This window comes from Lagopus leucura, unplaced genomic scaffold, assembly GCF_019238085.1.
Source record: "Lagopus leucura isolate 7727_CA_CO unplaced genomic scaffold, USGS_WTPT01 Super-Scaffold_100014, whole genome shotgun sequence".
Taxonomy (NCBI): Eukaryota; Metazoa; Chordata; class Aves; order Galliformes; family Phasianidae; genus Lagopus; species Lagopus leucura.
The window spans coordinates 7,581,432-7,597,180 of NW_024962268.1; the positions used below are offsets into that span (position 1 = coordinate 7,581,432).

At 41.2% G+C, this 15,749-nt stretch overlaps 1 protein-coding gene across 3 annotated transcripts in view; it reads right to left on the minus strand.

Moving 5' to 3' along the window:
- The window catches only part of KIF2A (kinesin family member 2A), a 52,469-nt gene extending 40,808 nt beyond the window's left edge, over positions 1-11,661 (minus strand). For 2 of the 3 annotated variants that reach the window (XM_042875325.1, XM_042875324.1), the window contains exon 1: positions 11,535-11,659. In XM_042875325.1, the coding sequence (XP_042731259.1) occupies positions 11,535-11,598 (64 nt within the window). In that variant the 5' untranslated portion in view covers positions 11,599-11,659. Of the gene's footprint in view, positions 1-11,534 lie in introns of all 3 variants that reach the window. The other variant, XM_042875326.1, reaches the window with a different exon arrangement.
- Between the last annotated feature and the right edge of the window lie 4,088 nt (positions 11,662-15,749).

A 15,749-nucleotide genomic window follows, 5' to 3' on the forward strand; every position in this document is an offset into this window, starting at 1 on the left:
GTTCCCACGACATAAGTCTCCACAGAGTTGATGCTTTCACTCTAGCATAGTAATGAAGTTTTCCAAGAACAATGTTACTTTTTGTATTATAACTAGGAATGAACAACTACAATGGATGGAAGAAAAACCAGCCAGCCAGTTCCAAAACAGACCCCAGAAGGTACCCTGCTAAATAGAAATCATTAAGTTCACCATCAACACCTTTCTTAAACACACTACACCTTTAGTACTAAACTTTCTCTTAATCATTTTTAAATGATTTTCCAAATGACCTTACAAAACATTCTACTGAAATTCAGAAGAAAATGATGGACAAGCTTCAATCTTGATATGAACTGAAATGCTTGTATAGGTACACTTCAGCAGTCTGTGCAGCATGCCTAAGGACCCTACACCTACTTAATTTTTTACGGCAGTTCTGACCTGTACAAAAACAGAGAAAATACTGCACTGTAGCCTCTCACTAAAATGCTTTTAGAAAATGAACATATGCCAGTTGTCCCGGGATATTCAAGAAAAGATGGAAGTTTGATGCCTACTAAAACACAAAAGGGCTCTTCAGGCAACAGTAGCTAACATGATTCAGTTCAGGTCCTTTCTCAGCCAATGTGTCATTCTGGGAAGCCAGAGAAGGTGACACTTTCCTTTATAATACAGATATTCTAAAAACCTTAGCTAAAAACTTGCGTATTATCTTCCAACCTGACTCCAAATTATACTAGGCCTGAGGTATTACCATTTGGAAAGACATATTTTTGGGTAGTCAGACGCCACAATAGTGAGGAACTAAAAAAATAAAAAATAAAAAAAAACCCACTGCACAAAAAACGTGGCAGAGAGCTTCAAAACAGAAGTAGGCATCAAGAGAAAAATCTAATTTGGGGGGTAAACAGTGCTGAAACCATTACAAGAAGTTGTAACTCAAGTAAAAGATCCCCTCAGATATTAGTTAAGTTTTCTAAAATCACTGATTCAATAGGTAGCTCCAACAACAAAAGCCAGTAAGACAGACCATCTTCAAGAACCTAGAGAGTAAAACAAAGTGTCACTATGAAATTACAATAAATCCTTGCTGTCTCCACATTTTAACTACTGTTTGCATTAATCTTCACAACTCAAAAAAAAAATCACGCAGCAGAATTAGAGAGAGATAAAAAGATGAAGAGAACAAAGAAAGCAGAAGTCAAAGCACCTGAGGCCACTCACCTGTGAGGAAAAGGCCACAAGTAGATTTGGTTAAGCTTTATGACCAGAAAAGATAAAATAAGTGCAAACAGTTACTCACCAAATCACAGACTCACCAAACACTAGAATTAGGAGCACTCTATTCAAATTTCAGGCAGATGACAGCAGTAACGCATTTGTGAATTTGTGAAAAAGCAGTGAATTTCCAGATCTCGCTTCCACAAGAGATTTATGAGTCAGGCAGTATAAGTTCCTTCAGAAGGGTATTCAATAAGCCCACTAACAGTAGGTCAATAAGCAAGCATTTAGCAAGACTGTACAGAACTGGACTTTCTAACATACCAAATATAAAACTCTTGATGCAAGGGAAAGATGATCAGAGGGCTGGAGCACCTCCAATACAAAGACAGGCTGAGGGAACTGGGCTTGTTCAGCCTGGAGAAGAGATGGCTGCGAGGAGACCTCATTGCAACCTTCCAATATTTAAAAGGAGATTATAAACAGCAATGGAATCAACTTTTTACAAGGATAGACGGCGACAGGACTAGGGGGAATGGTTTTGAACTCAAGATTGGATGATAGGGGTAATGTTTTAATGAGAGTGGTGAGAAGATCTGTCTGAAACAGGCTACCTAGAAAGGCTGTGGACACTACATCCCTGGAGGCGTTCAAGGCCGGGTTGGATGGAGCCCTTGGCAACCAGGTCTAGTACCAGACCTGGAGGTTAGTGGCCCAGCCTGTGGCAGGGGGTTGGAACTGGCTGATCTTTTGCATCCTTTCAATCCAAGCCATTCTATGAATCTATGAAAGACAAAGGCACCATAGTGCAGTCAGTGGCAATACTGGCCTGATTTTCATGAATAACCTCACCCGCTGCCAGCATGCTAGATGAACCATCAGTGTGCTCCACTGGGACATTTGTTACAACACCGATTAGCTTAGTTAAAGGTGAGAAACAACATTCCAAAAAGACAGAAACATTTAATGAGCTTCTAAAAAAAGAAACAAACGTCCAACTCTCCAATTTCACTAAAGCGTTGTTTAGAAGAAAAGTTATCCTTTACTTTCCATAGAGCAATCTTACTAACTTTCACAAAGCAGTCTCTTTTCCAAACTGTAAGAAAAGCCCAAACCAAAACAAACAAATAGAACCACTAATTTCCAATATTCACACAAGGTTTTACAACTCCCACTGGTTACCCTCCTGCCCTATTTGAGCCCTCTGCAATTCTCAGTTTTGAGGAAGTAATTAGAGTTGTAAATATCATTCAAAAGATAAATAAGACATTAGCATATGACATTCTTGTATTTTCTGTCCTGTAACTCATTTTTTTTTCTGCGTAAGTGAAGGTTTTCCTTCAGTCACTGGTAATGACATTTGCATCATTTCTGTCAGAATAACAAACTGTAGTTGTAAGAATAATTTAATGTCTTCTTATAGTTCGATGTCTTGTGTTTTTACTTTTTTAAGACTAAACACAATTTGATATCTTGCATATTTAGTCAGCAATTCCTTGGAGTTATTTGAAACAACTTTGCAGACAGCTTCCTTGAAATCTTTTAAAACTGCTTCTGAAACTACCGCTCCAGTCTTTAACTGTGTATTTTTACAGGTCAAAGTCCTTTTTGTTCCAAGACAGTTACAGTATGCAGGAACAAAGGCAGATTCAGTTAAGTCTCTCTTTAGAACAGCACTGAGTTTTAGTGGTTGCAGAAGTTTTCCAGCCTTTCTACAACAGAATTTAAGATCGTGGTAGATCAAAACAGAGTGGTGAATACTCTCTGCCAAAAGACTGAGATGACTTGGCCCTTTTCTCCCTCCCTTCCCCCTTCTTCATTTTGTTTGTTGCTTAAATGAATGGCAGAGACCTCCTTTTCATGATTTTGTTTTCTCTGAAGCTGACAATAGCTGCATAGAAACAATAGCTTCTTGCATCACAAGGATCTCTAGCAACATCCCTTACAGATGCTTTCACTCAGTACTATTTTCCTTTTTTGATCTAACCAATCAAATAAAGCTTTTTTCCTCCTCTTATTTTGCAGTATTATACCAAGTATGAATATTTATTACTACTTAGTTTATTTCAGGGCTGCCAAACATTGCCCCCGATTAAAAGGCAGAAGCCTTACATTTCATACACATTTAAAGTCTGTGTTTTGTCTTACCATAGAATGGTTATAGGATTTCAATATCAGACCATTAATGGATCTTTGAGTAATATTTTAATTCTTTTGAGTGGTTTGATGAAAGCTTATTGTGTCTTAAAAATTATCTGGTTGGGATTTACGTTCATCCTGTTCATCATCACCTGAATTCCTTATTCCATTAAACTATCAAGATAAACTCGGGAATTTAATTCACACATACGGTACAGAGAATATGTGAATAAAACAAAAACTTCATCAGTAACTTGGAGTTTTGTAGAAATCAAAGCATGCATCTGCTTTTCAGACGAAATTAATTTCTGTTTACCTCATCTAGAGCCAGAAGTAAGGCTTAAGTACGCTTCTAAACACAAAGCTTTATATAAAACTCTCACTCTACCTCCCTCTACTTACATAGTTACTTGGTGGGTTCTACCACTGAAGGCAATTCCTAACTTACTAGGAATTGCTAATTACTAGCTGGCCAGGAAAGGAAGACAATGACAATACTCACGAATGGGATTGCACAGAGCTTTCAATGCCTGATAGAAGCCATGATAAATTCAAATTTGCACTTAACTACAAGTGTCTATGAAATTAATGATAACTTGAAAGCAAAATAGTATCCTTCTAAATGAAAGGCATGATGATCCCACTGCCAATAATGCAGCCAAGGCCAAGGATTTTCTGCTATATGCAACATGTTTTATACTTGACGTTATTTTATTTCTGCTTGGGATTTCACAATTGCATTTTACAGTGTCCTGGGATTATCAGTGTTGCAAGTACAGCATGAGCGGCAAAGAACAAGCAGACTTTTCCCTCTATGAATATGGGAAACCTGAAATTTGCCTGAATATACCTGATGCAGCCAGCACACCACTGTGTAAACACAATAAGCTGCACTGAAAGCAGTATTATTTGAATAAAGAACAAAAAGTTCCCTGATTATATTCAAGACTTTAAGTACTAATTTCCCTCTTTTGAAGATTCAAATATAAGATCAGACTCTGAGCCTCTTCAAATAAAGAAAACTACAGAGAAAAAACAAACATGCTTGAAAAGAAACAGCTTAATTACAATTTCCCTGTTTGAAAATGTCAGTTAAAGTTCTGGTTAGAAGCACAGTTATGCAAAGTTGTATCTAATAACTCTAATAACTTACTCCTATACTCTAAGCAATTCTAAAATTAACTTGGGTTCATAGCGACATAAAAGAAGAACTGAATTTAGACTGCAGTAGCAATCAAATGTCTTCTAGGGATGCTCTGTTCATGTAAACAATTCCTGTCACCACAGACATAAATAAATAAAAGCATATATCTGATAAATTAATTCCCTTTCCTAGGAAAGGTAATTCCAATGCAATTCTTTACTTGCATTATCACTAATTGACTATGCACTATCACTATTTGTCTAACAGATATAAAAATCTAGCTTTAAATATTTAGCAACGAATTCTGCATAACACTCTCCACCAGAGAAATGGCAATAGTCTTCCTTACATCCTCCCTATGTAAGTCAGCTATTTTTCCTCATGGAGAATAAGGCACAGAAGAGAGTAGCAAAGTACAAGAACCAATAGCCCCATACTCTGCCTCCAACAGTGGTTTTACTTTAAAGAAGTATTTATCAGGACAGATATTTCTTCACCAGCTTCTATTAAATCAATGGCTTATGGATTTTCTAAGCCAACAATTGACTTGTTTATCGTGATACTTTCAGGAATAGAAGAAAACACATTTCCAGGGTATCGGACACAGTCAGTACCATTTTATAGCTACATACTTCCTATAGAATTCAAAGCATCCCTTTGCAGAGGTCATAGTTGCAGGAAAATCATCTCAACCATCTGTCTATCCCTATATTTGGAACACCATAACAAGCTATAGCCTTTTTAATTCTTGGAGTGAAAATGAAAAAAAAAAATTGAAACAAGTATATAGCAACTGTGAATGTTCTATGGAAAGGAACAAGGACAAAAAAAGAAGAAATAGCACACATCAGAACAAATGCAGTATGAACAGGTTCACAGATATAACCAATAGCAGTGTATGACAACTTACATCAGGACTGACATAGTTTTATTTCCCTATCCTCCCTTCACCCCATACATTTAATGAAAAACTAACACTGACATGGTGGGCAGACAAAAGCCCAGAATCAACCAGCCGAATGTAGATTCACATCCATAGTCCAAATCACTGCAACAAGCTTAATTTAGGTAAGTATCTAAAAGTCTTAAACTTTATTACAAAAAATTCCAGTTCTATCAGAATCTTTCACCCTAAATCTGGAAATACATACCGAAAGCACCTGTATGTCCAGACAACATTAACTATAGCACAGTGACATGATGAGAAATTATATGGTTAGATGATGAGAAATATCAAAAGCAGACATTTTCTCAAAAACTACATTAAATTTCAAATCTCATCATGATTGACCATACAGTCTGCTTACTGCACCTTCTCACTACTGAACAAAATTCAGAGTGCTCGGGAACCCTTGCTGCAGACTTCTGTATCTTAACTTTGTGTTACATTGGAAATTTAACTTAACTCTGAAAACCTAACCCTAAACCTTACATTTATCTAAAAGGCAGTGGATTCTTTTACTCTGTAATGTACATTTATAGTGAACATTTTTTTATTGCTGACAGTGGGCTGGCAACACAATGCTACTCCTGATGTCAAGAGTACAGAACAAACAATACACTGGGAGAAAAGTTCAAAAAGATAAAATCACATTGATGATGTAAGCAGTAATTGCCTACAAAGGAAGAAGTTATTAGAAAATAAGCCACGAAATGAACTTCTTCCATTCCGTTACTCTCAAGCACCAAAATAAATAAACAATCTAGATGGCACATGCCACAGATCAACCCAACAAAAACGCTGTTCAATTTTGTGCTTCAGGAAAGGAGCTCCCCTAATAAATACTTCACACTGTTCAACTTTTTTACAGTCATTGAATAACTAGGTACATTAGAAGAACTCAAGGGGTAATTCATCTTTTATAACTTTGGCAACAGCAACAGTTCTCGCTCAGGCATGACCTCTTTCCAATGAGTCATCATCTCTTCCCACCTCATCAAGGCATAAGGCCATGCTTGATGCCATGTTGTCATGAGACCATGTAATAACAAAGACTTCATAAAGCTGTAAGAAGAAAACAGGAGTAAAACTGGGACCCTGCAACAGGCTACTACAGCAAGTGGGGGCAAAGCACAATACTACTGAACAGAAATGGAAGACAGGATTCCCCCATAACATAACGGGAGGGAGGAATAAAATCATGCTGTATATAAGCTGTGTAATCCAAGCAGCCATATACAGCTCTGTGTTAAACACAGAACAAAAAGACAAGAAGGTTCTTTGAAGATTAGGATTTCAACTCCTGTCATCCAAGAACTATTTATACAACACATAGAAGACCTACATAAATATGTGAAAATCTTCAAATTACAACGGATATCCACTTACTGCATATTAGGAGACAAACGCTTAGAGTGATTTTACAAAGAACATGGCAAACTTAACACATCCTCCTGATCAACACTTCGGTAGCAACCATCCCCAGAAAGTCTGGGTGCAATAAAATGAGAACCTGAACAGGATAAGGAAGTCTGAAGGTCAGACCCTCTAGCCCTACCAACAATAGTAAACTTGAAGCCCTGTGTGTGATCTGACCACTAGGGAAGGACAATAAAACATTGTGTCAGCATGGCTTACATGGGGATTAGGTAATTGAGTCAAATGATTTAAATGTGGTAACAAAAAAAGACTTAATCACAGTGAAATAACTGATACATGTAATCAAAGGAAAAAGTAAAAAGCACATTACCACTTAAACCTATCTTTCAGAAACTCTGAAATAGGGTGACTACCCAAGCCTGAACAGAATTTTTATAGTGGTATTATACCTTCTATAAAATTGTGTTGCTACTGGGAGCTGCACATAAAGGTCAACATCATCATAACAGATTACCCAAAAACAAAAAGGATGGGGTAGACACTGACAAACCCATGTCATGGAAATTGGGCTTTAGAAACAACAACAAAAATCGTAGCTCTTACCCTTATTTAGTAGCCCTTGTATCTGAAGGCAGAACAGTCTCCATGTTTTGGCAAGGTTAAGGACAGAGTAGCTGCCAGTAACTTTTTGGACTAACTGGATTTTCTTTGATCATGATCATCAGTTTCAGGTGTTCAGATATACATGACAGAAAATCCAAAGCAGATGATTACAAAATAATAGTCATCAAGACAAGATTTCTTCCTGCCTCCCATCTATTAGAGGTTATTTAAACTACAGATAGGTAGGACATAAAGTGCCTCTTATGCCTGCCTGTGATTTTGGTGTTTCTTTAGGCTGTGGTACAAAACTGGATACTCCCACCATCCATACCAACATTCTCCTTAAAATTATGCTATTCTTCCAGCATTCACGTCTTCTGGTAATAAGTTTCAAATGACAACTATTCCTAGTTCCTGCTCTTTTCCCAGTTTCAAGTTTTCTCTTCCAAACACTGACAGTTCTCCTGGTGCTTTTATTAAGACAAAAAAAAAAAAAAAAAAAAAAAAAAAACCCTACCACAAGCTCATGATCTTTCTTTCTTATAGCACATTCCTTTTCCTAGACGTTCTATCCAGTCTTTAGTTACTCTTCCCTTACAAGAAGGTCCTTTCCCTTCTCTGCCACATTATTTCTGACACTGTGAGAACACCACTGTATCCTCCCCTCTTCTCAAATGAGCAATTACATAATTCATTTCTCTGTTCTTCTAGGTAGCATTTCAGATTTGCAGAGACAAGAGAGAATAGGAACAGCCTGAGGAAGAAACAGACTGAACACAATTGGACTGGAAAAGTAAATGAAAAATACCAATCAACTTTCCAACGGTCTGCAGGGCATAAAACAGATTTATCCTATTTCATCAAATGCTGAACTTAAGGAAAAAAAATAAATGCAAGTTATTCTTTCTCCACATAATTGTATAGATCTTCGCACAAGATAACATGGATAATGCATAAGAAGTGAGGATACATGGGTATAAGTTCACTTCCGAAGCAGTTGGTTATTATTTTTTAAGGGAAAGTCATCACCAGACAAATGTCTGTTTTTAGACCTCAAAAATAAGCACCTCTGGACAGGGAAAAACACCCATACAGCCCACACTCCAGTTCTTCAATGTATAAGCACATTTTTCATGACTAGATCCACAGTTACTGCTGGCAGTTCATAAGCTAAAATGAACAAGCTCTCTCCCATTTCCAAAGCAGATTATCAAAGCATATTTCAAGTAACATCCACAAATTGTACTGAAATATGTAACAAATTTCAATATCAGAAGTGATTATAAAAAGCTCAAATAGCTGACGACTTGATTTGTATTACATTATGAGAACCTAAGTTATCCCATGCAATAGTAACTGGAAACATTACCTGTAACTCTAGACAACTTTTATACCAATGTTTATCCAACTGAGAAAAAACAGATACACAGCAAGCAGTTCCGTAGCGTCAGTTCTTGAAAATGCTGGGTTCTATCCAAATACTGGTTTTCATGCATTTTTGGCCATAAGTTCCAATAATGCCTTCCATTTGTACATCTATTTTCTATTCAGACATAAGAAGTCTCTTGTGAAACACTTAAACCTAATTGGAGCTTATCAAAATGACAATATATAACTTTCTTTCTAGAAGGTTCTGGTCTCATTCTCACACTTATTGTTCATATATTGTTTGCAATACTGTTGTACTGAAGAATGATAAGTTTTAAGTGTGATGTTTTTACAAAAAAAAAAACAAAAAAACAAAAAAACCCTATTCTCTTAGCTCTCATTATTATTTAGAGAAAAATAATGGAATTAATAAAGCATTATCTGGATTCTAAAAACCATTCAGTGTAGCTGATGGAAAGATGGGAAAAAAATATATACTTCTCAAAACAAGTCCATTACTAAAAAAACAAACAAACAAACAAAAAAACCCAACACTTCTATTCAGCAAACAAGCATAAGTGTAATTTTTAAAAATTTCTTTTATTTCTCAAAATATAAATTTAGTTTTAAGGAAATGGAGTTCTTTAAGATAAGACAGTATGGGAAAAAATGCCCAGACTGACCAACGTAATGCTTCCGCAGAAAATTTCTGTAAGAATCTTAACTATGCCTTCAACCTTGTGTAGCTCATATGATATCACGCCCTGATGCTACATGGAACACAGCTCTGGGTTTGGCGGGTCCCGGTAACTCACTTTTAATGAAGAATATCATACTTCACACTTTCTCTTTGTCCCAGTCATGCATTTTCTGATATTTTTGAGGTCACAGATCATCTGTCAGTAATTTGAATTCCCCAGTCCTGTAGAAAACTATCAGATTCAAAAATCCACTAAATTAATGCGATTAATACATTATATCAGGGAAAAAAAGATACTGGAGACAATGAATGAGACAGCCAGTAAGAACAACAGAACTGGCAGAGGCACACTCTCTTTGTCAGAAGCAGCTAGATCAATCTTGATTGCCTGTGCAACCACAGCCCAGCTTGCTAATAACCCACCTTCTGAACACCAAAGCCACCTACATGCAATCTAGTGTGATCTGTTCTTTCAGTATTTGTCTCTACGTTCCTCTCTATGCCCCATGAACATCTCTACCATCATCCCACAGAAGACAAGCAAACACTGCAACAACCAGGATCTGCTAACCCCAGTACAACTCTGCAGTGTGGCTGCTCACACAAGGAGCACGCTAATGCAAATACTCAAAACCCTACAGTGCTATGATGAAATAACTGCTGAGACGCTGTCCCCCTACTCTGCTACTGATGGGTAATATTTAACACATTGCATTTCATATTTAAGTGATACAGCAAAACGTGATTTCTTAATAGGAATGAAAATTTAGCATTATTACATTCAAGAGTTAATGTTCACACTTCTGGCTTCATAAGTGAGCAGAAATCTGAAGAGTACAAAAGAAAAAACACTGGAGCACTGTCACGCCTTATCTTCGAGAAGACATCCAAAACAGCCAGTAACATGTAAAAAAAAATGGACACAGGCCTCAAAAAACAGTAGCACAAGTTGCTACAATGGAGTTTTCTGAAGCCTCCTGAACTCTGCGGGCATTATGCAAATCACTTTTGGAATTATCAGATTCTTCACGTGAAACACAAGCCATCGAGCACAAATTGAGGGTTTGGCGCAATACCACATCCAGCTAACAACTGAGCATTTGATTTTTTTGGTAGGGTTGAACTGTACTATGGGAGATGGGAAAGACAAGCCGCACAAAGGCTTGCTGCTTGTTTCTGCCTCATGAAACCACGCTGACCACCTCCGAATCTCCTCTTCAAAACATCTGGCTGTTATCAAGCTCCTGAACATGGGAGAGAATAAAACTCTTCCAGAAGAAGGCAGCAGAACCCCACCCTGTGCTAGGAGGTCTCAGACCTCATGAGGCTGGGAATGGATGACACACTCCCACTCACACCACAGAGCCAAAGGCACGAGCGACGCGCCTCCCCATTCTGGCAGAGGCCACGACCCGGCACCTCAGCGTGGCACAGCACCCTTCATTCACACGGGCTTACAGCCGGTCCCACGCAAGCTGCGGCCAGAGCAGCACCGGGTCGCAGCAGAGAAGCAGCCATCCACGGGCACAAAGAGCAGGCACTTCCCTTATATTTTAATCGTATCCGAAATAATACCGCCAGGCCTTCCATCAGGAGACGGAAGCGTCCAAAGGCATTTATTCCAGCGCACGCCGCACTGTCATTTTCTGAGCCCACAGCCGCCACGACAGAGCGAACGCGAAGTTCTCCCTTCGCACGACGCGCCTCCATCACCGAGCTCCATCACCGAGCTCCATCATAGAGCCCCCTACCCGAAGCCCCCCCCCCTCCCCGAACCTTCCTCCTGTCCTCCAACCCCCGCCCCCTCCCCCGGACCCCTACAGCGCCCTCCCTCCCCCCTTCGCGCGCCCCCCGTCCGCCGCCCCTCCCCGCGCTGCCGCAGCCTCCCAGTACCCGGCGGCCGCCGCTCCCCTGACAACCGCAGCGCCGGGCCCGGCCCCTCCCCGGCCCCGCGCACACAATGGGCCCGGCGCGAGGCCCCCTCCCCGCCCAGCCTCGCGGCGGCGGACGCACCACCGGCCCGACCCGGCCCCTCCCGGCCCCCCCGCCGCGCTGACCATCGCTGCGTTTGATCTCCACGTAGATCCCAATCTGGATCTTGCCGAAGTTGGCCGCTGCCATCGCTTCATGGGGTAGCCGAGGAGAGCGGAGACGCTGCCGAGCGGGCGCGCGGGCAAGGCGCGCGCAGCAGCGGCGGGAGAGCGACCGCGGCGGCTCTGGGAGAGCGGCGGGGGAGCAGGGAGGGAGGGTCGGGGAGGGGGAAGAGGGGGGGGGAGAGAGAAAAAAGGCGCCGGCCGGATACAACAGGCGCCGACCACCGTTGCGCCTGCGCGCTTCGCCGCGGCGTCACAGCGGGACCGGCTGACGGGGAGGCGGGGGCAGAACCAGAGCCGCTGCGGCCTTCCTTAGTCGCCCGTCCCCGCCTCGGCAGAAGGCGGTGCTGGAGCCGCGTGCACGGGGGCGCCCGAGGTAGGGCCGAGGGGCTGCCCGACGGCGCTCGATTCGTTTGCCGGCGGTTGCGGGGTCGCGCGCGTGGGGCGTCGCGGTGCGACGGGCCGGGCCGGCGGGCTGCGCCTCCCGCACCTGTCCCCGGCTGCGTGGCTCCAGATGGTGGCTGAGCTGCTCTGAAGTTTTAGCCTATTAGCTTTATCCGCCTGCTGTCTGCTCGCAGGGTCGCTGCTGGCAGGTGAAACAGCTTACGGGACGCTGCGGAGCAGCTCCCCCACCTGTCTGCAGCTCTTGAAGCCGAGCAAGGCCGCGCTAACAGCAGCATCCCTCTGTCCCCGCCCCACCGCTGCCCCGTGCTCCGTCTCGGTGTGGAACAAAGCGCAATGCATATTCATCGTTTCGGAGTGATGACCCTGATGCCAGACGAAGTCGAGACGCTGCCTCCTGGGTTTCTCCTTGTGGTTGCAACTGCCACAAAGCCACAGTGGCTTAACGTTGCCCTTCTCGCACAGCTTTCTGGTCACCTTGGGCAGCATCACAATAAATACCCCTTAGCACACAGCCTCTTCTTTCCCCAGCAAAGCCTGTCTATTAAAAATAATCCCCCAATCCACACTCCAGCCAGTAATGCCTAACGAGGGCTGACACCTCATTGAGAGCCACCGGCCACGGCCCCTCAGCTTCTGAGCCCCACAGCTTCCCCTGTCTCCACTTTCAGACCCACTCTGAAACCAGAGCAACCCACTTGACATTCATGACTTTTGGCCCCTGCAGGCCTTCAGAACACATGTAGAGAAGTGCACACGGAACAGAGCCAGAGAGGAACTGGCAAAAGGTTAAACAGCAACAACTGTCTCTCACAGCTTGGTTGCTTGGTTGCAATTTGTGTTGGCATCTGTTCTGGTGTAAAACGCCCTTTTGGTGAACTGCTAAGGAAAAAAAACAAAGGATGAATAAAAGTATAGCACTTTTTTGTTTTTTAATGCATTATAAGTTTAAAACCTTACCCTTGCCCTTCATTTTTTATATGAGAAATTGGCCTTGAGTCACATTCATGTTTATGGTGGAATTACTAAAGGCAGATACTAAAGGCAGCAAGAAATTATTTTGACTTTCTAGTTTGTTCAGTGGCTATTTAATTTACAAAGTTATACTGCGTTGAAAAACAGTGATGCTAAGCCGAGTGGTGCAGTCAATGCAGTAGAAGAAAGGGATGTCTTGGACACCCCTGAGAACATAATAAAGCTTGTAATAAAGCCAGTGGGTCAGAGAAATCCTAGGTATGAGTATGGACTGGGGGATGACCTCCTTGTGAGCAGCCCTGCTAAGGACTTAGGGATCCTAATGGGTGAAAAGCAGGTTGTGAGTCAGCAGTGTGCATTTGCAATCCAGAAGGCCAATGATACTCTGGGCTGCATCAACAGAAGGGTGAGCAGCAGGGAGAGGGAGGGGATTATCTCTCTCTGCTCTGCCTTTGTGAGGCCCCATCTGGATTACTGTGTCCAGGCCTGTGGCCCCCAGCACAAGAAGGATATGGAGCTGTTGGAATAGCTTCAGAAAAGGGGCGCAGAGATGGTCAGGGTGCTGGAGTACCTCTCCTATGATGAAAAGTTGAGGAATTTGGGATTATTTAACTTGGAGAATAGAAGGTTCCGAGACCTCACTGTAATCTTCCAGCACCTGAAAGAAGCTTACAGGCAAGAGGGGGACTGATTTTTCATGCAGGTTGATAGTGATAGCACAAGAGGAAATAGACTCGGAAGAGGTTTAAGCTATATGTTAGGAAGAAATTCTTCACTAAGAGAGTGATAGGGCACAGGCACAGGCTGCCCAAGAAGCTGTGAATGTGACATCCCTGGAGGCATTCAAGAACAAACTTGGTGGGTTTCTAGGCAGTCTGATCTGATGATGGCAGCCCTGTTCATGGCAGGAGGGTTGGAACTAAGTGATCTTTGAGGTCCCTTGCAACCCCAGCCGTTCTGTGATTTTATGATTCTAGGTAAATGATCTGATACAAGAAATATGATACATTTGAGAAGGCCTCTTCTAATTACAACAGAGCTAAGGATGTGCATGTTCTTTTTGATCTGTAGGTGTTCTTAAATGAAAATGCGACAGATGTTTTAGACCTTAAAAATTAGACGTGGTCTGACACTGAATTAAAAACTAATTTTTTTCTTCTACTCGCCATATTCCATGGCACATCAGGAATTTGCACTGTAGTTTTATGCTGTTGGTTTTGTGCAATTTTTACTACATGGATTGTATCATTATTTAAAACTCCCCTCCTGCTAGACACAGGACTTCATGAATAATAGCACAGTACAATCAGAAAGTGATTTTAAAAAGAAAACTGCCATGTCTATAGAGATAAAATATTTTAATCCGTTTTCCATTCGATACATATCATGATTTTGTGATTTTTGGTTATCAGTATTCCACATCATAACACCATGTAGTGCTCTGGGAGTTAAACTGTTAATGCTCCAGTTCTGGGCACCTGTCTGGAAGAGAACTACACACCCCGGGGAGCTTTTCAGTCACAGAGGAGATGTAACCCCTGACAAGGTCACCCAATGCGCTCTTCTTTGTCAGGCTCTCCTCCCTGCTGCTCAACTGGACTGCTCACCTCACCTTGGTGTTATGGAGAGGCCTTTCCACCTTTCAGACACTCTCTTTCACTGTATTTGATTGATTGGCTTCAATTCTAATTATTAATTTATGTTAATGTTATGTTATATTTAATATTATGTTATGGTGTGTTATCTTGCATTCTGATACTGTATTTAGTAAATTAGTTTGTTTCTCCTCAGATTGTTGCCGCGGTTTTTAATTATTTTGGGGTCCCCTGTTTCCCTTTTCTGGATGCACGGATTCGTGAAATCCTCCTCCCCGCTAGTCATGGGACTGGGCCGAACCAGCCTGTAAACCGTTGACAATATGTAATGAAATATAAAAATCTCATTTTCATGTAGCAACATCTCATGGTAAATTTTGCTATATTCAAAACTTTACATAGCCGTCCCTGAGAGTTCAAGTGTTCAGAAAAAATCACTCAAAATCTTCATAACTGTTCAAAATCTCAATAACTATTCTTATGTCTTCCTCAACTGTTCTCTAATTTCCTCCTGAAAAATTCTGCAAGTTATCTTCCCAAATAAAGCTGATGTATTACTAGAATGATAATACTTCTTGTGTTATTGTTTACTAATTAAATATTAGGGAAAAAAAATGATGTTAGATTTTTTTGCTTTCACCTTAGCATAATAGTAATGTGTCTGTAGTAGAGAATCCTGGTGCTGAAGGTGTAGTTATAAAACTCAAACATACTTGTCATATGTCACTTGCACACCTTAAATAGAGCTGTTGGTGAGAAGCAGACATTCATACCATCATGACAAAATGTTCTTCAGCAGTGTTTTGAAAACAGAGCAGATTTAAGCAAAAGTTTATAATTCCTCCATTGGTCACTGGTATCATCCCACAGCACTCTGCTAATTCCTGATGTGGCTTTTCTTATTCCTTCTCTGTATGTTCCTCAAGAAAGACATTTCCCAAAAGTCTCTCATCTGCAAATGGCCTGTTTGCATGTTTTCATTTTTTTTTTCTTTTATTTATTTCCATGTGGTTTCTCAAGGTAATTCTAGATCTTGCCTCAGAAAAATCATAAGGCTGCCATGTGGGTACACGATCAGACCAAAGAAAATAGGAGAATATGAGGCTCACAGACCTCTAGTGTTATCAAGAACATCACTCTGCGTATGGAAGCTCTGGTACATTTCAATCAGTTTGGAAGGTCAGCCAGAAAAGTGGAGAAGAGAAAT